This window comes from Anas platyrhynchos, chromosome 4 (assembly GCF_047663525.1).
Source record: "Anas platyrhynchos isolate ZD024472 breed Pekin duck chromosome 4, IASCAAS_PekinDuck_T2T, whole genome shotgun sequence".
Lineage (NCBI taxonomy): Eukaryota > Metazoa > Chordata > Aves > Anseriformes > Anatidae > Anas > Anas platyrhynchos.
This window is the reverse complement of record NC_092590.1, coordinates 51,400,692-51,424,333: the sequence shown is the minus strand read 5'-3', so window position 1 is coordinate 51,424,333 and position 23,642 is coordinate 51,400,692. Positions and strand designations below refer to the sequence as shown.

General features: G+C 39.6%; 2 protein-coding genes across 15 annotated transcripts in view; both read right to left on the bottom strand.

Moving 5' to 3' along the window:
- The window catches only part of CLOCK (clock circadian regulator), a 60,733-nt gene extending 47,434 nt beyond the window's left edge, over window positions 1-13,299 (bottom strand). For 2 of the 14 annotated variants that reach the window (XM_027457065.3, XM_027457075.3), the window contains exons 1-3: window positions 13,146-13,299; window positions 3,757-3,857; window positions 1,016-1,148 (exon numbers count right to left, since the gene is read on the bottom strand). The gene's annotated coding sequence lies outside the window, so the exon portion shown is untranslated. Of the gene's footprint in view, window positions 1-1,015; window positions 1,149-3,756; window positions 3,858-5,633; window positions 5,762-13,145 lie in introns of those variants that run through there. The other 12 variants (XM_027457069.3, XM_027457067.3, XM_027457072.3 and 9 more) reach the window with 12 other exon arrangements.
- Window positions 13,300-16,080: 2,781 nt separating this feature from the next.
- Window positions 16,081-22,623, bottom strand: PDCL2 (phosducin like 2). Its single transcript, XM_072036773.1, has 6 exons — window positions 22,466-22,623; window positions 21,548-21,668; window positions 20,534-20,624; window positions 18,513-18,656; window positions 16,694-16,902; window positions 16,081-16,348 (listed from the first exon to the last, which is right to left on the bottom strand). Exons 1-6 carry the CDS (start codon window positions 22,469-22,471, stop codon window positions 16,185-16,187), a joined length of 735 nt encoding a protein of 244 aa, XP_071892874.1. The 5' UTR covers window positions 22,472-22,623; the 3' UTR covers window positions 16,081-16,184.
- Between the last annotated feature and the right edge of the window lie 1,019 nt (window positions 22,624-23,642).

The following is a 23,642-nucleotide window of genomic DNA, read 5'->3' as shown; positions in this document are numbered from 1 at the left end:
ACTTAAATCAAAATGGTAATGCTTAGACTTCAATTGTATCCTCCTTTCCAAAACAGACTAATCGAAGAAGGCACCATCTCACACAACAGAATATTTGAGGGTACAGGCTCTGGAAGAATTCTGTAAGCTTTTCTTAACTCCTCACCACAGTTAAAAGCAAACAAACAAAAGCCACACTGCATGGCAATCTGCTGACTGCCACATAGATTTTATCTCCCCTATTCCATAGTTCAGCAGAAGACATAAAACTTGGTATCTACTACCACTTCACCTTGATGCATCTTTTCTTCCCTTTCATCTTTTATGCCCCTTTCCTTTAAATATTTTACTCCTTTTCTTGTTTCCCAACTATTTCTTTCAGATTTTTTGTCTATTTCTTCCTATTACCTGTACTACTAAATAGAGCAAGTGCAAACTTAAGATTTGACATCTCCAAACTTTCAGACAGAGTTGGCAGTATTGTTTTTCACTTCGCAATTCACGAAGTTTAGACTATGACAGGCCCTGTAAGCACTACCACTGTCATTCAACTTGTCCAAACTCAATTTAAAAGGGCTAAAGATGAACTTGTGCTTGCTCCCATCATACAAACACATCCCAAAGTCCAGAGGCAAGTAACTACATAAATTGAGAAAGAAAAAAGATTAATGATACAGGAATATTTGTTTAGCTTAAGGCTGAAATTAGTCTGGTTCCAAACAACATCAGAGAACAGCCATAGGAACACCATGGCAAATACGCTATGGAAAACTAATCAAGCAACTGATGTTATAAAAGAACTTTATTACAAATATATTTGGCATATACACAGCCAAAGAGAAAATCCAGGAATATATTGCATAATCTGCCTTCCTTTTTCTGAGCTATGTCATTTGTTTATCTAATAATTTAATCTTCTAGATTTTAGGTTAAATGACAGAGCATATGTTAGCATTGCAAGTTATAAACGGGATTTGGTCTCACACAATTAACTCATTCATTGCTTAAAATAACCAAAACATTCACAGAGACTCACCTAGTTTCACTGATGTTCAATATACAGCATCCAAATAACTTTCCAGAAGATTTTTGCAAATGAAAGAATGGACTTCACACTGCATTTGCTGAAATTTAGATGAAAAGGCAATGAGATCTCTTTAAAGCAATACCTAAAAAAAAAACAAACACCAAATATATACAAACTTTCTCACATACATAAAACTGAAGTTCTTTTTTTTACATGATCAGCATTATATGTATTTATATTATATTATATATATTATATAATATATATAATATATAATATATATATATATTATTATATTATATATATTATTATATGTATTTCAGAAGCCACCTTCTGCATGGGTCTGGGCTTCAGAGCAAAGAACAGAGTTTGCAAGTACCTCTGCTTTTAACAACAAAAAAGTAAGTTAATGCTAATTTTCATCAACAGTAGATACAACTATCCCATTGAGATTTTAAGCCCTATTAAGCAGACATGAAATTTTAAAGTGAATTAAATATTACATTCATCATCTATAAAAATCTCAGAAGTAATCATCCCATTTATTCCTATAATGGACAGAAATTCTGTCATCCTGTAACTCATGAACACTAGATATTTTGGGGTCACTTCACAAAAATCCAAAATATTTGAAAAATGCTCAGCACAGTCCTATAACAAACAGAAGGAAGAACAGGAAACATTAGGACCATCCTCCACAAAATACATTCTAATTTCAGCAAAAGAAAGTGGAACTATAAGCCTCCTGCTTGTCTTGTACGTTCCGCTTCATAATTTAAACCTTTAGACAAACTCGCTCTCCTCATACCTCTCTACCTGACCCAAGGCACAGCTTTGCTTTAGTCAGCAGCTCCACTTCTCTGTTTGATTAATTTAAGTCAATTCTCTGATCCAAATGTAAAACTGGGATAAACTCTTAGCTCGTTCAGAAGCAATACCTTTTTTTCCTTAAATCTGTTAGGAACCAAGAAATCATTTTCAGATTTTTACCTCTTTATAACCTACTAATTTTTATTTTTATTTAACAAGTTGCAATTTTTCTTCACTGTTACAGGCAGAGCAGCCCCAGTAATTATGACCAAGATAACTAACTGCCCTACAATACATCTCCCATCTCCTATGGGTTGGCTCTGATTATGCCACCACTCCTCCTTATCGTACCTATTGGGAGCTGCAGGCAGACATTAAGGAAGAGCCCAGAAGAAAGCTTCCTTACTCAGTGTTTGTGCCTGACATAACAACCAAGAGCAGCAAATTAGGCCTCTTTACCTCTCTCAGTCCAGCTAGAACAAGCTCTGGTACCTCTGCCTGGTTATAACTAAAAGGATTTGGAACATACCTACCTCATCTGATTTGGGCAGATGAAACAGATTTAGGCAAGTCACTGAGCTGGTACAGACCTATTTTTCAGAAATCTAAATGGCACAAAACAAATAGCCTGATACTGCAGCATAACAGTTCTAGTTTTCTCCTAAAAACTCAACTTCTCTCTAAAAACCTCAGCATATGCAGGTCCTGTATCTTTCCTGTGGTAAGATCAACATCACAGCTTGAGTCAAGAAAACACTAATCCTCCCCCTTGCTCCATCTCATTCTCAGACACAGGCTGACTTTTGGTGAAGGCTGAACTGAGGCAAACACAATGCACAGAATTACTGCTCACTAATTTAAGTCTTGCTAAATTACAAGCAAACAAAAGCAAGGTCTTAGAAGGCGTCAAGCGTCATTAACTACACGCGCTGCTGCCTACAACCCCATTCACTTTCCTTCATGCACCACCAACCATTTCCAATGAACGACAAACTGCTAGGAATACAGGGAGGGAGTCTGCCAGTAAGACAAAATTATTCAATTTGAGAAAGATCAGCAAAAAGTCTGATACATCTAAATAGGTCTCTTTTTTTGTTTCCTTTTTTTTTATTTATTTATTTATAGGGCCACCTGGAAAAAAAATTAACAGTAATACCCAGTTACAAAGAAAAAGCACGTAAACACATGCATGAATGCTACTGGGCCCAAAGCTGTGATCATCATAAAACATCAAGTTAAAAACCCTTTGTTGCTCAGAAGAGGAAACTCAGACAATCTGCCCTGTCTCTTGTGTGCCTCTTTGCGTGCCCATGGACATACAAAGCAATCAGTAAGCTTACTGCATGATAAGATATGAAGAAATCTTGCACCACTGGCCCATCTTCAGAAAGACAGCACACACCATTGTATCAAGGAAGTGAGGGGTGCAACCCTTTCACAACCAAGATGACACCTGAACAGAAAGATTGCTTCTTGAACCTACTAAGAGGCACTGTTTTCCTTTCTATACATTCTTATATTAATGGGGCATTAAGTCCATCACCAGTTTGCCAAGAGCTCTGTTAGAGAAGACCCCAACAAGCTGCAAGCATAGCAGCACAAATGCTCATCGACTGCAACATATCCCTGGGAGAGACATTTACTCAGGCTCCTGAAATAAGCAGAGCCACATTAGTGTATGGCATTGCTAAGGATGGTGCCTTTGTGTTTTGTTTTTTTCCTTCTGGTTTCCACAACAGCTCAGGTACAATTGTTTTATTCCAAGCTCCACTGTACAGGATGGAAGCTTATTAAAAGCTTATTTGAAGTCTATTCTTGCCCCACACAACATTAATTTCAATCTCAAATTGAAGTGGAATGTCTACGTTGCCTGAGGTTGAAAAGAGATGGTTCTGTTTAAAGCATTACTGTTCTCACAGCAATAAAATCTACATACTTACTTAAATTACCTAGAAATCCATTGTGTCTTGAAGAGTGGGTGGATAGCATTAGTAGTCCAAATGCGATGTCATCTGAGCAAAAGTTTTTTTGGCACAGTCTTCTGAAAAACAACAACAAAAAAAAACATAGTTCTATAAAGATGAATCTATTCAAAACAACTTTGAGAGATGAGCCCTTGATTGCTTCCCCGTTTCCTCTCCTTTCATATTATTCCTACCCTAGAGCATCCACAACTTCACACCCCAACTCCTTTATTCCACATAAAGGAGGAAGGAGAACTTCAGAGGTACATACCACCTTCTACCTAGCCCAAATCTGCAAGACAAATGCAATGGCTTAAAGGTAACACTGCAGTTACAGTTCTAACATTGCCTACCAAGCATTAACATAGTTTTTACTCAATATTGCTTTGCAGGGGAGATTTGCTTCCAGAACATCAATACACCAGACAAATTTCTGGAAAGAAAATATATCCATATTAACCCTGTGTAATATGGTTCAAACAGGACACGTGATCTACCTCAGAACATAATTTACACCTCTCAGAGAACATGGCATACAACAGCATGGGAAAGGCTCAAGCATCTTCCCCTTCCTGATGACAAACTTGAATTTCAGCAAGCTCTCCTAAGCAGAAGCTAACCACACACCAATATTTTTATACACAAAGACTCTACTTCATTCCACAAAAACAGCTCCCCACTTAATACAGATCGCAGTGCTATGTACTGCTATATATACACTCCAAATGTATATTTTATTGGACAATTCTAACGTGGGAAGAAAGGCAGGCCATTATCATAGAATGGTTTGGGTTAGAAGGGACCTTAAAGATCACCAAGTCCAAGGCCAGGCTGCTCAGAGCCCCATCCCACCTGGCCTTGAACATTTATCTACTGATCTACTGTTCTATATATTCATTCTATGTATTTCTGTATGTTTCATTCTAAAATAGAATATGCTCATGTTAGAAATCAATGAACTGAATTAAATCCCAGTATAACACACAGCTAAGGAAGGACAAACTATGCTCTATGGGGCAGGAAAAGTGTCTAGGTGACATTTTAAGCACATTCTACACAAGTTTATGAGAGATTATTTTTTATTTCTTATGTCAGCAACACAAACAAGATTAAATTAACTGAAATTCCTTTTCCAAATTATTTTAGTTCAGCTGGCACTACCTTTACGTGGAAAATTAGATTTATGGTTGGTTTGCATGGAGTTATTTCAATGGGAAAAAAAAATTAGGTCCTTTTTGACTTCAATAAAGCAGTAGTGCCTCAATCAGCTTTGGTGTTAGATGCTTCTATAACCCCACCTCAACAACACAAACTCAGATAAAAGTCCTCCAGTTTATACAAAGGCAGATGGTGACAAAGCAACCCCAATACCCGAGACTGAGTTTTTAGGCAGGGATCCTGTTGTTTTGTCACTCGTTTTAAAAGCAACCTAAACTGACAGCTAAATTTCAGGGTGGGCTGGGGGCTAAGGGAGTCTTACTGCTAGAATTTGTGTCTTGGCTTTCCTGCCAAGGCAATCAAACCAGCACATTCTCCAACCTTTTTCCTGTCTCCTCTCTACTTTTTCCCAGAAAAAACAAACCCACCAACATAATTTCTAAGTTTCTACATATTTTTTTCCTGTCCTGTTTCCTACCACCTTCTAGTTCCTCTTCATTTTGCTTCTACCCACTCTCCTGATTTTATTACACTCTCCAAATCCTGCACTACAACACGTGTTCCATCTTTTCCTTCAAATCCTCTATTTGGATTTGTTTTATGCTGTCTTTTGTTTCTAAATTCTCAACTTCTTCCTTACTGATCTACCTTATTCTGTTCTTAGAAATTACAACTTGTTTAATTCTCTGACTCACATTCATTTGAATCCTTGTCCCCCTTTCTGAGGTCATTTTCCTCATTTTCTATGTCAGTGAAATTTAGATCACAAGCTCTTCAAGGCTGGAACTGTATCTTATTATCTGTGAAACATCACGCAAAGCTGTAGTGCAGCACAAAATGTTTAATGCTTCTGGGCTGGAAAAAAAAATACAGTCTGAAGGCCGGTATTTTAACAATACAACTATTTTCACCTGAAATTTATCATCTATTGTAGTTAGGTCAGAAAACTTATTTTAAGCAAAATTACTGAGATGCTAATGAATTATCATTGAAACTAGCACACTAGTTCCAAACTGTACTTTCACCTCCAACCACACAACTGCTAGTAGCTGCTCGATTACATTTAATAAGTGTTGCTGCTGTGGATGGCAAGAAAAACTTTATTAAACCACATTACCACGTTAAAATTGACAGCGAGGAAAGTGTGTGTGTGGAGGGGGGGGGGAGAATCTGCATTCCTATTCTGACAGTTCTTGGAAGCTGTGATTCATGCTGCTACTTGCTTTTCTACTCGCAGTCAGAGGAAAATCCGGTTTCCTTTAGAATATTTGTTGTTACTACAAAAACTGCTTTAAAATAAGCACAAGTCAAAGCCACACAACTACGCCGCAATCCATTGTGTTATTTTAAAACCAACACGTTGAAAGAGTTGACACTTCTGAATTAACATTTCTAAAGACTGTATGATTTGTAAACACTAAATGTGTTACTGAAGGCTTGGAAAGTATGTCTGACATCACTGAGCAGGGAATGGTCTAGAAATTAATAGGAGCACGCTAATAAAGTTTTCTTCACTTTCACCATTACAAAGTCTATCTGCAGTTTCTCTAAACCTACCAGCAGGGCAGACTCCACTGAGACCAGACAGAATCTTGCAAGTTGAATATTATGCTATAAACTTCGGTCCGACAATCACCACAAATAATAGGTAAGGCAGAAGAACTAGAAATGTGATTCTAGAGGGAAGTCCAGCTCCCTTTGCTTTTCAACTGGCAACTCCATGTTACAAGACAGAGAAGCAGGCTTGCAGGAAATCCAGCCTGGCAGGTACTTTCTTTTATCCTTACATTGAGAAAAACATCTTATCTTTGGCTACTAATGAATATATTTCACAGAAATCTTTAGGCAGCACCCTGTCAGTTTTATACCTCCACTACCAAAAGCACTGATTTTCCATGGCCGGTCAAATACTTTCAGATGGAAAAGTCCCATTTCTCAAACTCAAATTACACTTTCTTTTGCTCTTTCCTACTGAAAGCAAGGTCTAAGTTTTAGCCTTTTCCAAGAAATATGCCAAAACCATATTTTTTCCCCAAAAAAACATCGTGAGAATATGAATTTAATCATGGCTTTGAGCTATTCTCTTTATTTCAGAAGGATTTATTTCACATACTAATTGAAAATAAGAACCAGGCAACCCTGCAGTCATCAAAACACAGCATTACCTAATTCTGATCAGTAACGCGTTGGTTAACAGTCAAAAAACCCTTTACCAACTCCTCACTAAGCAAGTGCTTCAGTGGATGGCAGGGCACAGTTCTTAGAGCTGTACCTTTTATCTACTCTCCTCTCCCACGCTGTAACAAGCCAGCTTACCTACAAGCACCTCCTGTTCTGTCCAGCAAAGACCCTGCTCAGGCTGAAAAGCAGGTCAGAGCCAAACTTGCATTGCAGACTGCCTCTCTCAAGAAAGGGGACTGCAGGTTTCTCCCTGTCCAGTTTGCCTATCTTCCCCCAAACTGTAGGAACAAGACAGTCTCTGAGATTGCTGTCCTTCCTACAAACACAGTTGAAATTGGTCTGTGACTTCAAAAGCTGTTGGCGAAGCCGTAGGGAAAGAATGAGAAAAAGGGGAAATGGCATAAATCACTTTCCTTAGGAAATCAGGCTAAAAAAACCCTGCAGCTTTTAATGGAGAAATGTTCTTGCTTGCTTTCTGAGCCAAGAAAGCAGATTTTGGCAAAACATTTCCTGATTTCTGTGACTTCTCACTTCTTCACACTTCGGTTTCAAATACACTTTCAGGGGACTGAGGGCTAGACAAGCTGCTCCACATGCCAAGATTTTTCCCCCTAACATACCCTGAAGCTTTTGGATGACCAACGAAAACTAAAATAGTCTCAGGCCTTCGGCATTCCCCTGACAAGACTCACGTGAAGAATCCTGAACGTCCTACCTGCCTGCGCCAGCTGGGGCTCACCCTCTCAGAATTACCAAGCACCTTCCTGCCAGCAGCCACCCAACCACGGGAATATTGTTCTGTCAGCACAGCTTTTCCGGGGTGCACATGAATAACAACAACTCACAAGACTAACACCAGTCTCGGACTACTTCACTGCACCAGTGAAACATCACCAAAAACATCAAATGCTTTTAAATGCCAGAAAGACGTTTACTAAATCATTACAAACTTTTATCATGCTGGATGCAATTCACAAAATGTAAAAATGATAACTTGTGCTTTATTTACCACTGCAGCCTTAGAATTGGAAATGTGAAATTAGCTGCACCCATACAATTTACTTCAAAGTGTTCTTTATTTTTTATTATTTATCTCAGTATCTCATACATCCTCCAAGATCATCATTTAATATGTAAAAATGCATGTTTCTCATGTGTTTTTTTTTTGTTTGTTTGTTTGTTTTTGTTTTTTAAATGTCTATTTCAGGAAATGATCATTCCTCTTTCTTCCAATAGCCACTTGTTGCAGGACTGTCTCTCATACGTTCACAAACACTTATAAGTAGCAGGTCAGCAGTTAATGGGATGCCTAAAGGATCTGAGATCAGCCTTCTGCAAGCACCTGAGATACATTCACATGCTGAGGGAGCTGCAAGCTAAAAGCTCTCATAGATTTTATCTCCAAGATAAGCAGCACTATGTTGTTAACAGTAGTGCACCCTACTCTAAAGCATCTAAAATTCAGACCGTGCTGGATGATCAGCCTGTTCCCAGGTATCACACCTCTTACAAACGCCCCAGAGCTCCACCAATACCCTGTGATGAGTTCATGCCTTCACCACCACGTGTCTCTGACGGCCCAGGACACAGGCAAGGTGAGTACTCACAGCACTGGACACACACAGCTGAGCTTTTCCCATCAAAACACACTAGCAGGAGGAAAAAGACATGTTCTCATTTTGTCCACCAGACTGAGTTACAGCGCAGTGACCCCGAACAGAGATCTGACAGCTAGACTTCAGAAGGGGTTCAGATCCTAACCCCTCTGCATACACCACACTGCACTGGAAGCTGGACCAACTCCTAACCTCTCTTTTCAGCAGCATTCCTCAGAGCATGAGAGAAAAAAGAAAAGAAGTTAAAGCTTTGCTGGACAGAGCAGAACCAGCAGTGTGCATACCTCTAGGGAGAAGGGCACCCAAATCATGGAGATGAGTTCTGGCTTCAAATCCCTTATGGCATTAAAAATTTGAAGTGGAAAAAAAAGTGCATTGCTTCTGGAACAGGCCACAGCACAGCTGCCCATCTCCTTTTTCCCCATCTCCAAGAAAATAAGCGGTATAATACCTCTCTTCAGCCCAATTAAACTTTAATCACCTTGCACATGTTGAAAAGTGGATTTTTAGTGTCTGGGTGCTGTTTTTGTTGGGGGTGTTTTGCATGTTTTTTTTTGTTTGTTTGTTTGAGGTTGGTTGGGGTTCCTCTTATGTATTTTTTTCAGGAGGCAGACATCAAAAACCCTTTCTTCCTCCTCCCTGCTTTGTGCTCCTGAACAAAAGGGAGAGTCACCACCTTGGTCCCAGTCCAATCCCATAGGTGTGCCTGAGGTATGGTTTCAACATGCCTTTGGATAAGTGAATGCCTAATTTACAGATTGCTTAATTTATGAATGCTAAACAGATTTACATGCCAAGATGCTTGGTTTGACAAGACTGTTAAGGATCTCAGCGAGAATAAAACTTCAAGGTGTTTGGAAAACTTTACTCAACAGAGACCTGTAAAATATAGCCAACATACAGCTACGATTTTAGTTTGGACTGGATATCCAGAATCCATCTGCATCACAACTTTGACTCCTCTGTATTCTGGATGGATCTGGCCACGTACCAAAATCACATGCATCACAGGTACCTGCAAATATCCCTTTTAACGGGACCCTAGAAGGACCTCTACAGAACAAGGCCAGGTATAGTTATTTTAAAAGCCACTTAAAATAGATCTTACTCCAGGAACGGTTTCACTCTGTTTTAACATAGGGATGTTATTCTAATCCCATTTGTTCTGTGGTAGGAGGCTGCCATGAGTAGTAAAATGACTTCAGCTTCAGAACTGAAGCTTTCTCACATATTTTGAGATTATTAAAGACCGTTAAAAGGACAGAGCATGCAGCTACTTTTACACCTAATTCAGCCATGCTTTTATGTTGAAGCTGAGGAATGCCCAAAGTATCTGCTAATTTTCGTAAGATTCACTCTCTAAACACAACTCTTTACCACTCTTGAATCCTCAGGGCATATCTACTTTTTATGGATCTATTTTAATAAAATATTAATACTGCTGGAGAGGATTTTATGATATACTCAGCATTGTTCCTCTGAACATGACGGCAAAATAAGGAAAATAATTCAGTGATGTTAATGACAAAATGTAACAGTTGGAAAGAGTCCAAAGTGTGCAAACAACTAAACTGAGGCAAGAATCTAAGCACAGATGAAGCCTTGCTGCTTCCACGTAATATGAAATATATGGGAACTGCAGAGCACGGAAACTTTTTAAATATATGATTATGTATTCCGAAAGCGGCTATAATTAAGAATTTATATTATACCCAAAAAGTACGGTGAGAGAATATTAAGGCTATAAAATTAAACACTCAGGCATGAGGCATGCCAAAATTAAAGCGGCCTTTGCATTACAAAGGAATTTTGTGGCAGCAGTAGGGGTTGAGAATTCAATCCTTTAGGGCAGCACCCAGCTGTATGAGCCTTAAGTCGCCTTCCTCTGCCACAATTTTGCATTTTACACCTCTAACTCCTGCAACAAATGAATGGGGGAACGTCCCGGCTTCCAGTTCCCACAGAACCCCATTCACTGAGCTAACAAGATGAGCATCTTGCCAGTGGACATAGCTGTATTTCCCTGTGCCAGTTCACGGACATCTTCCCCTTCAGGCTCCGCAATGTGACCGAAAGTGCCCTTTTTACACCTCTTTCTATCTTGAAACACTACCAAATTCAGCATAACAATGCTACTGCCAATAATTCAGGACCAGCAGCAGCAGAGAGGCAGCTGAATGGTCTGGCTGCCGTTTGGCTGCAGTCTCTCTGAGCCATCTTTTCCCCTGCAGAGACAAAGGCACCTTAGAAGAGCTCCTGCTCTGCTCTCCCAGCACTCTGGCAACTCACTCCTGTTCCTGTGCCACCAGTGCAGCTCCTAACAGGGTCACCCAGCTCAATTAACAAAGAACAGATAAAAACACTGCAAAATAAGTAAGTAGAGGTAAGAAGGGCAGGAACCACTACTGTCTTTGCTACCCAGCTACCTACTCATCCCATCTAACCAAGGAAACACTTCTAGATCTGCTTTATCACGTGGCCTTTGCAATTTCTAGTGTTCATACAGAAATGAGTACTTTAAAAAGACTGAAATGCAAAAATGCACTCTTCTTTACTTTTTACCTCTTCAAACATTTACCAGTCTTCTACTCAAGAAAAACTAACTCATTGCAATGTGCCGAAAATGAAGCCACCTTAGCTATGACCCCACTTCTTCATACATACATAGTGTGGTTTGCATTAAAAACATACTAGGGTACTGATTTTATATTCTAAGAGAGGGAATATCCCTATTCTTCAAATTACAAAATTACACAGAGGCTATAAGGCTCCAGACAGCAAACCATGCATCTCTCCCCCAAAGGGTACATAGCTAAAGAGGCTGTTTTCAAACACATGAAATTACACCGGGGGGGGGGGGAAATGTTGTTTACCAAAAAATGCAAAGCCTTTCAAGTTGATACAATCATTTCATATAAGGAACATGCTGGGAGGCAGGGGGTAATTGGTATCTCTATTGCTAATACGCATCTTCAACTTTTTGTCTAGAAAACAGCAAAAGCTTAGACTTCTTGGAAGCAACAATTTTCCTGAGAAGACCAAGCTATGAAGATTTAAATTAAATTCTATACTAATAAGATAATTAGCCAACACTACTACAAATTAAAAGCAATTACCACTCAGTTTTTAAATTGTTGAGAATAAGAAGTGGAAAACAGGGTTTACAGGCTCCTTTAGGCATTAATAAAAAAAACACTTATAGTTTTCCTCACATCCTTTTATTTTACCTATATATGTTAAACTTTTTAATGTAAGAACACGAAACAGAAAAAACGAACAAAAAAAAAAAAGACACACCTGAAAGAGATCTTAAACTATTGTATCAACTTGGGGGTTATTTTTTGCCACTAGGACCATTTCTTAGAAAGAGGTAACTCTTACCCTAACACCAGAAGTCTTATCCCTTAAAGGCACTAACACCCAGGTCCACACAAAAAACACGAACACAAACATTTAGTTATTTGGTATATCTGAAAACAAAGTCTTCAATGATTTTGAGAAAGTATCTTAAATGGATATATATATATATATATATATATATATATATATATATATATATGAAAATTGGTAGCTTCTTCAAAAACAAATAAATTGCAAAGTATCTTGTCCTGTCAAATAAAATCCCTCTATTGTAACAACCAGATACTGTCTAAAATAACAGCCTCCAAACCCTAAATATTCATAGATGTTATCAATTTTGTTCCTGTGTGACTGAAGAGAGCGGCACAGCTGCTCACACTGCACTTTGCCAGGACTACCAGAGTCGAGGTGCGTTTCCCAAGCATTTCTTCCACCGGCGTGTTTGCTTAAACAATCCCTCTTGCCTTCTGGCACACCTGTCACGCAGAGCAACGATCCAGGTTAAATATAACCCCATATTAGAAAAAAAAAAAAAAAAAAAAAAAAAAAGGTAGTTAATTTTAACCTGGATCACTTCCCTAACCTAGTTACGGGACACGGTTCCACGAACCGCTGTGCTGGCACAGCTGAGGGGGGGAGGGGGGGGGGCAGCAACGAGGTGAGCTCAGGGAGCACCGGGCCTGCCCCAGCCAGCGGTGCCCCCTGAGGCAGCCCTGTCACGGCGCCCACCGGCCAGCCCCTCACTGCCTGGGGCTGGGGGCTGCCGCTCCACCTGGCGGCTGGACCTGCCCCTCGGCTCGCCTGCTCCCCTCAGCCGGGCTGTTTTATGCGCCAACAGCCGGGTTTTGAGGCCGTTCGGGCGAGCAGGGCCGGTGAGGGGCGGCCGAGGCCGTTTCCCTCCGCTCGCACCTGAGGCGCGGCCCCGCCGCCCCCTGAGGCCCGCTGGGGGCGCCGTGCCGGGAGCAAAGTGGGTCACCGGGCCTAGCGCTGCCCCCCGCGCCACACCGCCCCCGGGGCCGCCCTGACGGCCCCTGACGGCCCCTCACCTACCGGGCTGCCGCTCCTCGCCCTCCTCTTCCTCCTCCCTTCTCCTTCCTCCTCCTCCTCCTCCACCCGCCGCAGCCGCCGGGCCCGCCACTGCCCTCACTGCGCCTGCGCCGCCGCGCACCGCCAGCCGCAGCGCTCCCCCCGCCTCACGGCCCGCCGCCTGCGCATGCGCGGAGGGAGGGGGGGGGAGAGGGTGTGGGGAATGGGGATCCCGCGCAGGCCCGCTGGGAGTGGGGGGGGGAGCGGAGCGCGGCGCGCAGGCGCGGTGCGAGCCGCGGGGCCCTGACCTGGGCTCACCTCGCCCCGGCTCACCTCAGGGAGGGGAAAATGGCGGGCGGGGAGGGAGGGGGGGCACGGCGGGAACACCTGGTGGTGGCCGCTGGGAAGATACACACAGGAAAATAGAGTGCAGGAGGGTCTGTTAATAAAAGTTGGCATCCCTGGCTTTGTGTGCGTGTGTGTTTTAAAAGCGTATAAAAGCTGCGAGATGCGGCTGTCTTACAGACTTCGCAGGCTAAGTTGTGAAACACCATCCAGCCGATAAATGCAAACAGTGCCACAGTTAATCAAACAGATAACTAGCTGATACTACACAGGCTTTACGTATAGCTGCACCATGTTCCAGGCGGTATCCCATACTGCCTGCTGTGGGACTGCAGGATGCTTAAAATGTGCAGTGGTTATTCTAGCATAAACCTGTTCTGCATGCATAACTAACTGCCTTCTGTACAATAAAACATCGCTTAGTGGCAGAAGTATGTAGCTATTCCCATTTTTCTCAGTTCCAAGAATGTTTATTTTTCAATTGGTCTTCCAGTGATACACCTAAAACTATAATTACTAATATGTATCTATAGAAGTATAACTTGTGTTTGTGTCTAGAATGAAGTAAGAACTCGATTTGGCTGCAAAAATCTCCTAGATCTTCCTTTATGGGTTACTTTTCAGGTAGCTCAGTTTCCCAGTTTGATTCACCTTGTGACCATACACAAAGGTAGCGTGGGGACATGAACCTTTTTTTAGCAGTAATGCTGCCAAAGAACTAACTGTGAGCCAGATCTTTTTCTGACAGAAAAACTGTGAAAAGCATTAGTAAAAAAACACTTGAGCTTTGATATTTACTGATATATAATACCCTAATAATAATAGCCTTAATAGCCTTCAGTTGAGGAATATTGATATAAGCAAAGCTAATCATGTAATTACTTAGGGAAAGGAGTAATGCTCCTATGATGAAATGCAGTAATGATAACACAGCAGGGATGGAAGCTCAAAGGAGAAAATGCAGAAACATTTTCAACAAAAATACATAATTGCTAGGAATGGAATGTGGCCAAGAAACCCAGAGGCTAAAATTAGCATCAAGCTGTATGTATATAATTTGCCACAGGATCTTTAGTCACCAGTAGTAATTTTTCAGACAAACACAGCAGAGATACGATAGCGTTATCTCCTGACTCAAAGTATACCTTGTATGCATGGGAGAGCAACACCAGCCTTCTGCAGTGCTGCAGTACCAAATTGCTCTTGGAAGCTTGCAAATCCCTTACCTTTTGGGATCTGTCAAGATCAAAGCAGGCAACACACATGGGCAGTTCACATACACCTGTGTTTGTGCCAAGGTTATAGCCTAACTGAGGCAATGTTTTTTTAATGCATCTTCTCTTTTTAAAGTACTTTAAGGGCTTCTGAAAGAACAGGACAGAAAGCTTGGAAATGGAATAGTAGTTTGGTGAAATTATTTCCTTGTACTAATCCTGTGTTCTTGAATCTTACTGTCAATGTGAGTTCCCTCCAATGGTTCCTTGGGGGGCAACATAATGTTCAGACATTTTCAAACTATAAGCAGTGAGTGTTGGGCTTGTGCTCCTGCACTGCAGCCACAATGGCAGGAAGGAGGTTTGCTGCAAAGAGCAAGTGGGTGGTAGTGCCCCTTTCACAGAAACACCTGAAGCAATGGGGAAGTTGTATCCCAAGTCACTGATGACCTATTTACATTTAAAACTCATACTAGTTAGCCTTCTAATTTTAAGTGGCAGATGAGCTATTAACTCTGAAGTACATCTACCAGTTCTCTTTGAATCCACAAAATAAAAGTTTCTAGTACACCTGTCTGTCAGTACATATCTACTTTATACTCATGGTTAAAAAAAAAAATAAGCTAATGTTCATTTTCTTGTTTTCCTTAGCTATCTAAGTGCCAAGTGTTAAGTGAACCATTTCTGTTTAGTTTCTTCATCCTGATGCAGTAAACCATGTCAAGTGTGTATAATCTTCATCAGCACGTTAAAACTTTTTTACACATTAATTTTTTTTTTTAGTCAAATCACTGGAAAAATAACATAAATACTATGCAATTTGATTCACTACTCATAATGAATAAAAATGCTGAATCAGGAGTGCGATCTCTTCATTCACTTGTGTAGTTTTGTTGGGCTTATATACACATGGACTCTAAACTGTTTTGCTAGGGATGTGCTTATTTTTGTTGGGAAGGAACAACTGATCCAGCCACCAGCATTAGAAACGAGTGGGGAGATTATCCTTGACACTGGAGAAAATGCATGTATACATGTCAAACAAGCAAAAGTATTAGTCAATAGATTCAGGACTAAATCCTGTTTTCATATCACCATACACATTCTTTTCAGGTCAGCTTTCCAATGGCAGGAACTAAAATATTTATTAGAGCAGAGTCCCGCTACACCCATTTCACTGAGAATTACAGGTGTGAAACTTGCTGGATAAAATAAGAAAGAAAGTATGGATCACAGCTCCCCAGCTAATACCTCCCCTTCCTTTTCCATTTAAGCAGGTTGTATAAAAAGAAGAATCCAGGTTCTCTTGTCAATATGAGCCATTTCTGTATTTCCAGAGGATAAGTAGGGCTTTTGTTTACTACATTAGTTTTTTTCTAAAGATCACAAATATACACAAGTGGAAGAAACGCTCTTTTATTGTTTCAGGTTTACTAGAGGAATTCAAAAGCTGTATTTGAGCTAGTTTAAGTTGGAACAGATTATCCGCATTAAAGATTTCTCCTCAAGTAATATGTGGTTTCAGCACATCGCTGCTTTTTGTATTGGTGTTTTCATGAGCAGAAGTATTTTGCTTTGATAATGTCATCATATTTATAGTTTCCTTTTTGGGGTTTTCTTCTAAGTCAGTTTCAATTGCTCCAACCTCTGCTAGTTTCCATTCAAGCTCTGTAATAGCAAATGACAATTTATGCTGATAATTGCTATAAATTCTCAGTTAAGGAAAACAGAATTTTTATTAAATATCAAGCTCCATCTCAACAAGAAAAACAGAGCCTTGGACAACCCAGCTTTATCCCAGTAAAACATCTAAACTGAAACTGCAAAATATCTTTGCTTACTATATATTCTTATCACTGTAGCATAACACAAGTCATTCTTTTATTTTTGTGTCTTTTTTTCTACAAAATTATTTAAAATTCTCTTATCTTTAAGCAGCGATTTTTAGATCTTATGATTGCAAACAGCATAAACTTTTCTATAAAGTGAATTATTCAAAAGCATTTCTCTTACCTTCCACTTTAAGATATATCCCCCCACATTCAGCTACTCCTATGAATCTGCCTTTTATTTCACCGGATTTATATACGAGTATTGTGGGTAAACATGTGTCATGGTAGTCCTCAATGCAGCTGTTCACAATGGCTTTGACAAACTTGGCTTCTGGAAACTTTCTGGCTAGTTGGCTGAGATGTTCATTAACTAGTAAACACATTGGGATGCTAGGAAAGGAGAAGAGAGTATGATCATATTTCCAGTATACATGACTTGTAGAACTAATGTTATTTAAAATAGAGCCTTTGAAGAATAAATGTACCTCTCCATTTATTCTGTTTCTACTTTAATTTGTAATGAGTTTTGCACCACAGATTTTATGTAGCTTCTTCTAAGATCATTTGATTTAAAGAACTGTCCAAATAAAAGCTGTCAATGCATATAATAGGCACAGTTTATGAAGCATGTCATTAAAGCGACCGGATGACTCAAGCAAGCATTGTACCTCAATTCTGTTATCTAAGACTTTAAAGCTCATTTTGTCCATTTATTGTAGAGTTTAAAAGAGACTTTAGATCTCACTTCACTTGAATTTATTTGAATAGATGTTGATTTTAACACTGAATTACCTCTTCATTCTTTTAGTAAAATCTAAATAGTGTCAGGGAAATCTCTGTATAGTCATATTACCACCATAGGCCTGTTCATTACATTCATAGCTAGTATTTGCAGCGCAATCACCATATAAGCCTCTGTAAAAACAACAATATTCGTGGTTTGTTCCCCTCTTGTCCGTTAACCTTTGCGACGTTCAGATTTTTGTTGAGACTGAAGTTCAAGAGGATTTAACCTATAAACTGTCAGAGAGCTCCACCAGCACCCTCTGGTGGCCAAAGACAGGTGAGGTTACAGTTCTGGAACAGGATTTGTTTCCTCACTCGCCATAAGGGACTTCAGAGATCTGGTATTCATTCCTAAGCAATTATGAGGTTTCTCACAGACTCGTATCTACATATTGATCAAGTACAGAACTGATTCTCCAGTAAACAAAAACAGTGAAAAGGAAGAAAACTTGCAGTTTTCTTTCAGGTCCGTAAAGTTAAATTACTGTGATTTCAATAATTTCATTTGATTGACCTACTCCTTCCTCCTGGAAAAAATGCTTGATTCCCGACAATTCAAAACAATTAAAGAAACTTCCTCCTCACATGCTTAAAAGGATGGAAAAGACAAAGTCTGAATTTAAACAGCATGAAACATTCCATATTAATTCTGATTGCTTTTGAAAAACATGCAAGAGTTGCTAACATATGTGGGCTAATCATGGCAGTTTGACATTTCTGTTGGATTCTGCCACAACTCCCATTACCATTAGAGAACCAATATAGGTGAACCAATAAGCTAACAAACTCCCTTGGCAGCCCTTGATTTTCGGAGTTGAGACTTTCCCTGCTGGGCTTTTTACTTGTTAAAGGAGAAAAAAAAATCTGTTAAAGGACTCCTGTTGAGCAATGAGTCTTCAAAGGCACTTGTTTTTGCCTAGACAGTCAACAACAGTTTCTCAGTGAAATTCAGAAATCTCGGTGAGATTCAGTACATGAGCACACAGCACAGAAGCATACACAGCAAAAGAAATCTTTAATATAAAATATCAAAGGCAAACTAATTAAAGTGAATTAGCAAATCAAGAAGGTCCCATGCTCTATGATTCCACTGCCTCCAAACAATTGCTGTTTCAATAGTCTATCATATTTCATTTTTCTTGGTATTGCTTTTTAATTACCAGCTGAATTCTCTGTTTTGAAGTAATTAATACCTTATACTAGAAAGTAATTACCTTGTCCGATAAAGATGAATTATGACCCAAACATCCTCAGGAGCATTTGTAACTTCCTTTACATATTGTTGTCCACTAATTTCTCTTAGCTCCCCATACTTTTGCCTCCTCTGAAGACATTTCCATTCTTGCAAGCGCTGCTGCCTAATTAAAAAACAATAATAAAAATAAGCACATTTGGGACATTTAAAATGTATCTTTTCATAATAACTTCTGCATTTCTCTCAATTCTAAAAAAAAAATATGCTTTGAGATATACTCTAGCTCAAGGTCTTCTAGTATCATTTCAGAGTTAGAAAGGCTACTATACTAATCTCTATTCAGTAAGAAAACATTAAAATACATTTTCTTAGTTTTTATGTTTATGTATCAGTACCAGATTTGGGAAACATAAGTAAAAACACAAGTGTCTTGATCAGACAAACTACACAAGTGTCTTGATCATTTAAGAGAAAGCAAGAAAATTTTACAAGGTACAAATCATTTTTATAATTCTGAGCATTAGTAGTTTGAGGAAGAACTACCAGTATTTAATGTGCTAATGTTATACAATTTAATATTAAAATCATTCATGAAATTTGGAATGTAAACCCAGTAGATGGCAGTCTTCATCTCAAAAATAATTGCAACACAGAAGCAGGCTGTCCAGGTGGCTTTTGAAGATCTCCAAGGAATGAGACTCTACAACATCTCTGGGCAACCTGTACTAGTGCCCAGACACCTTTGCAGTGAATAAGTTTTTCCTGGTGTTTAGAGGGAACCCTCTGTGTTTCGGTTTGTGCCTGCTGCCTCTTGCCCTGGCACTAGTCACCACCGAAAACAGCTTGACTCCGCATTGTTTATATCTTCACTTCAGGTATTTATATACATTGATGAGCTCTCCCTTGAGCCTTCTCTTCTATACAAACTTCAAAAGAATATTTTCATGTAGTAAAAAATAGAGAGCCCATTAAAATTAATCTTCTGTAAGAGTCAAAACACAATAGTTATATATAAGGGGCTCACAGCTGACTTTAAACATCTTTTATTTTAAACACAGTTTATCAGCTATCAGAATTACAGCATATACAATGAAGCTCTAATTTCTAATTAACTTCATACTGCATTTTTATTTAAATATGTCTAGAAAGCATGCTATACCAGAAATGAGTGTTACCCAAAAGGCAGAGAAGTGTTTCATTCATAATACTTGGATTAATTAGTTAATTTTCAATTATAAATACTGAGCAGTTTGAGTACAGCACTGAAATACAGCTTTGTTCTTTAATGGCATGCCGTCCTGAAGTAAAAGTCCTTTTATAGGTAGCATGCACTTCATCTGCAAAAACTCAGAGTCTTTCACAAAGATGGGGCCATGTATGTTGGAACCATGTATGTCAGGACTTTGTTTTGCCCTTAATGTTCTTCTGTAATATAATACGTAAAGGATACCCATGACCAACTCTCCATTTTCCTCCCAGTTTGAAATCTACTGAAAATATTATACAGAAGATGTTACACTGAAAAAGAGGAAAAATGTGCTATAGAACTTCTCCTTTCTCCGAATATTTATCAGCACTGCTCTAACTCCTGTATCTTTAGAGTGGTAGGGTGAGGATCACAGTTTAACCAAACAGACACATGTGTAAATTGTTGACTACATACCAATTCAAATATACAACACTTATCTGCATGTGGCAGCATGGTACAGCTGAACTGAGAATGTGTAACAGTGGCTTCCACTGTGGCCCCTTCTGTTTTCCTTTAAGTATGCAGCTTTGAGACTAAATTTAATATTTTAAAAGGGGAATAATTTGATTCTAACAAAACCTCAAAGCAACGTATGGTGTGAACTGCCTCTCTTTGTCACTGGCTATTGGGAAGATGTAGGACAGTATCATCGGTGCTATCAGCAGAAGAGCAGAAGGTGAAAAGCATAAGTTGTGTCAGCAGATGTTACTATTCAAAAGATTCTGAGTTTATGTTTCAGAATGTACAATAGTGACACCTCTGTTATTTTGGCCAGGAATAGCTTACTATACCTGTACATTTCAACAGCCTTCCTATCAGCCTCATCAAAGTCATCTTCAGCTTCCTTTAATTCTTTAAGATTCATTCTTTCATATGGTTTCACTAGAAATAAGCAAACAAAATTAGTCACCTCGTGTTCTCTGGAGTGCCTGCACATGTTTTAAATGTATGAAAATTATTACACAGACATGGAACTAATGCAAGGAAAATACATACTGATTTCAGAAACCAGTCAACTTTGGGTAACTGGTAAGAGAGAGAATTAAAAAATGAATCTATTTAACCATACTTGGTTACTTAGATACTTGCTTGCTTAGTTACTTGCCATTACTGTTTCCATGGATCTAACTACACCTGCACTGGGTTCAAATGCTGTCCTACACCTCTTAGCTACACCAGTTTGCCCAAAGTAATCTATAAGAGTCTGGATAACAGCAAAAGAATGATAAAAGATCTAGAAAACTTGAGTTAAAACTAAGTCTTAAAAACCCAAAGTTGTTAGCAAAACCAAGGACCTGTTAGGTTTGGAACAACTCTTACGAAGGAAGGCTGAGATAGTTGGGTTTGTTCAGCCTAAAGATGAAAAGGCTCCAAGGAGACCTTATGGAAGCCCTTCAGCATGTAACAGGGGATTACAATAAAGGTGGGAAAAGACTTTTTACCAGAGTCTGCAGTGACAAGACAAGGGTAAATGGTTTTAAACTAAAAGAGTAGTGATACAGATGAGAGGTTAGGAGGAAATTCTTCACCCAGAGGGTGGTGAGGTGCTGGCACAGGTTGCCCAGAGCTGTGGATGCTCTATCCCTGGAGGTGTTCAAGGCCAGGCTGGATGGGGTTTGGGGCAACCTGGTCTTTTGGGAGGTGTCCCTGCACATGGTGGGGGATTGGAACGGGATGGGCTTTAAGGTCTCTGCCAACCCAAACCATACTGTGATTCTAACAGTAATTAAAATGGTGCCATATGCAGCAGTTTGCAATGCTATCATCTTGTTGTACTAATGGCATATATTTTTAATTTTACTTGCCTTCTGCTTCCTTCTGCAAACGTAAAACCATTTCTTCAATTTCATCTTTCGGTTTTTCTTTTGGGGGAAGAATTCCAAATTTTCTCAATATCTCATTCCATTCAGTATCTTCATTTGGATCCTGTTTTGATATTATGGAACAAAACTAAATTGACAAATCAGTCTAGATCAATTGGATCAGGAATACTCGGTCATGGTAATGACACATACCAGAAATAGGTGTCTCATAATACCTCAGCTCCAGTCTCAAGCAAGATCAGACCAGAAACTAGCAAACCTTCAACAATGGTTTGTTTAACAAATTGAGTTAAGCCAACATTCCAAAACTTGGCATTAAGCTACTCATTCAAGCTTGCAGTAATAGGCACAGATTAAATAATGAAAATGTGTCAAAAACTTCCCAAGATATAAAGGTAAAAATGCAAAGGAGCCACGCAATGGCAAAAATGATCCAGGATAAATTGGTCTTGGCATGAAGCGGTATTACTCAACTAGCAGGCCACAATCCCAAGCAAAAAATAAAATAAAATAAAATAAAATAAAATAAAATAAAATAAAATAAAATAAAATAAAATAAAATAAAATAAAATAAAATAAGTCTTCTCACAGTTGCCAATGATAATGTTGTTACCACTAGCTTTGACAGGAATGGTATGTGTATCAAGTTTGGGAACGCACTGGCTGGATAACTTCAACAAAGCGCAGTCTTTTATTATTCTTAAAGTGCATTTTTGAGGGTTAATAAGTGCATTTTTGAGGGTTAATTCCTAACCACTGGAAACTCAGAGGTGCATCTGCACAAAGGAACTGCTCGCCCGGGACTTCTCCTGGCCCAACCGCTCACCACCCCTCAGCGTCCCCATTTCCCCTGCAGTCCCCAGCCCCAACCCTCTCATTGCTCTCGGTCACCGTGCCCACCTGCATGGCTCCCCCTGCCGCCCTGCCTCTCCTCCTGGAGGCTGCTAGCTTGACCCATCGGCGGCTGTTGGGGCCAGGTTAGAACCACCACTGGTTCTAACGGCCACACTGGGCCACTTGGGCCTACATGGTGTCTACTGCTGGCTCGGTGCTGCCCACCATGACAGGCAGGACCTACAGCCCATGAGGCAGCCTTCCCACCCCAGCTACCCCTCATCCTAGTAGAAGAGATCTTGAAGCGCGGTTTAAAGATGACCCAGCTTCAATACATCCTCACAGCAGGCAGCTGGTACAAAGCTGGATCCTCAGTTCACAAAAGCTGACCCAACTGCGCACCCATGCTTGCAAGCTCAAGGGCTGAGGTCACTTCAAACTGTGGCCAGCTGGTACTGTATTAAAAGCAACAATCCATTTCTACACTGGATTATTAGTTATTGTCAATATAATTGTACCCTCAAATATTTCATCACAACTCTGGTGTGAAAGCAAACTCAGAGCAAGAAGCTGGAAAGACTGTGAGGCTAACTTACTCTTCTGACTAGAACTTCTTTAAGACTACATCAGAGCCAGCTGAGTTTTCAGATAGATCTTAAATCTGGAAGAATGCAAGTAATGCAATTAAGACTTCTGAATCAGAGGCATAGTGTATCAGTGTTTTTAATAGGTCAAAAAAAAAAAAAAAAAAAAAAGTTTATTTTAGTTGAGTTAAAGTCGAGGTATTTCTTCAAACCATACCATTTATTCAGTTACCGTTAGTTAAGAGAATAAAGATTCTCATTTTTTTTCAGCTAACTTCAGCACTATTACCTTTAAGACATGCTCTGATCTGCCAGACACTTTTATCATCAGTGTTATTCAGTAGACCACCTGTAGACCACTTATCTTGGCTCTACAGGCTGCAAGAAGTCCACAGGCAATCATGAAGGAAGTGCAGGGGCAGAGGACATCATCTTTAAAAGCAAACCACACTTTTTGTTTGGCTTTTATAGAAACCACTTATGAAAAGGTTCTATCCGCATAGATTTTTCTTTGCTGATTTTTTTTTTTGTTTTTTTGTTTTTTGTTTTTGAAGTGTAGCATTTTCTCCTGGATTTTCATTCTCTGCTCCCTCAATTTTGTTGTGATGTGGTATTATGTGCTGTTACAGCAGAGAAAAGTATAACACATGAACTACACT

Bases quoted from the DNA above. Each gene is read 5' to 3' on its own strand.
- PDCL2 (XM_072036773.1), bottom strand. The intron at 18,657-20,533 runs GTATAGTAAGCT...TTTTTTAATTAG, and splicing joins AAGGCTGTTGAAATGTACAG to GCAGCAGCGCTTGCAAGAAT. The intron at 16,903-18,512 runs GTAATTACTTTC...CTCCTTTCCTAG, and splicing joins ATTCATCTTTATCGGACAAG to CATCCCAATGTGTTTACTAG.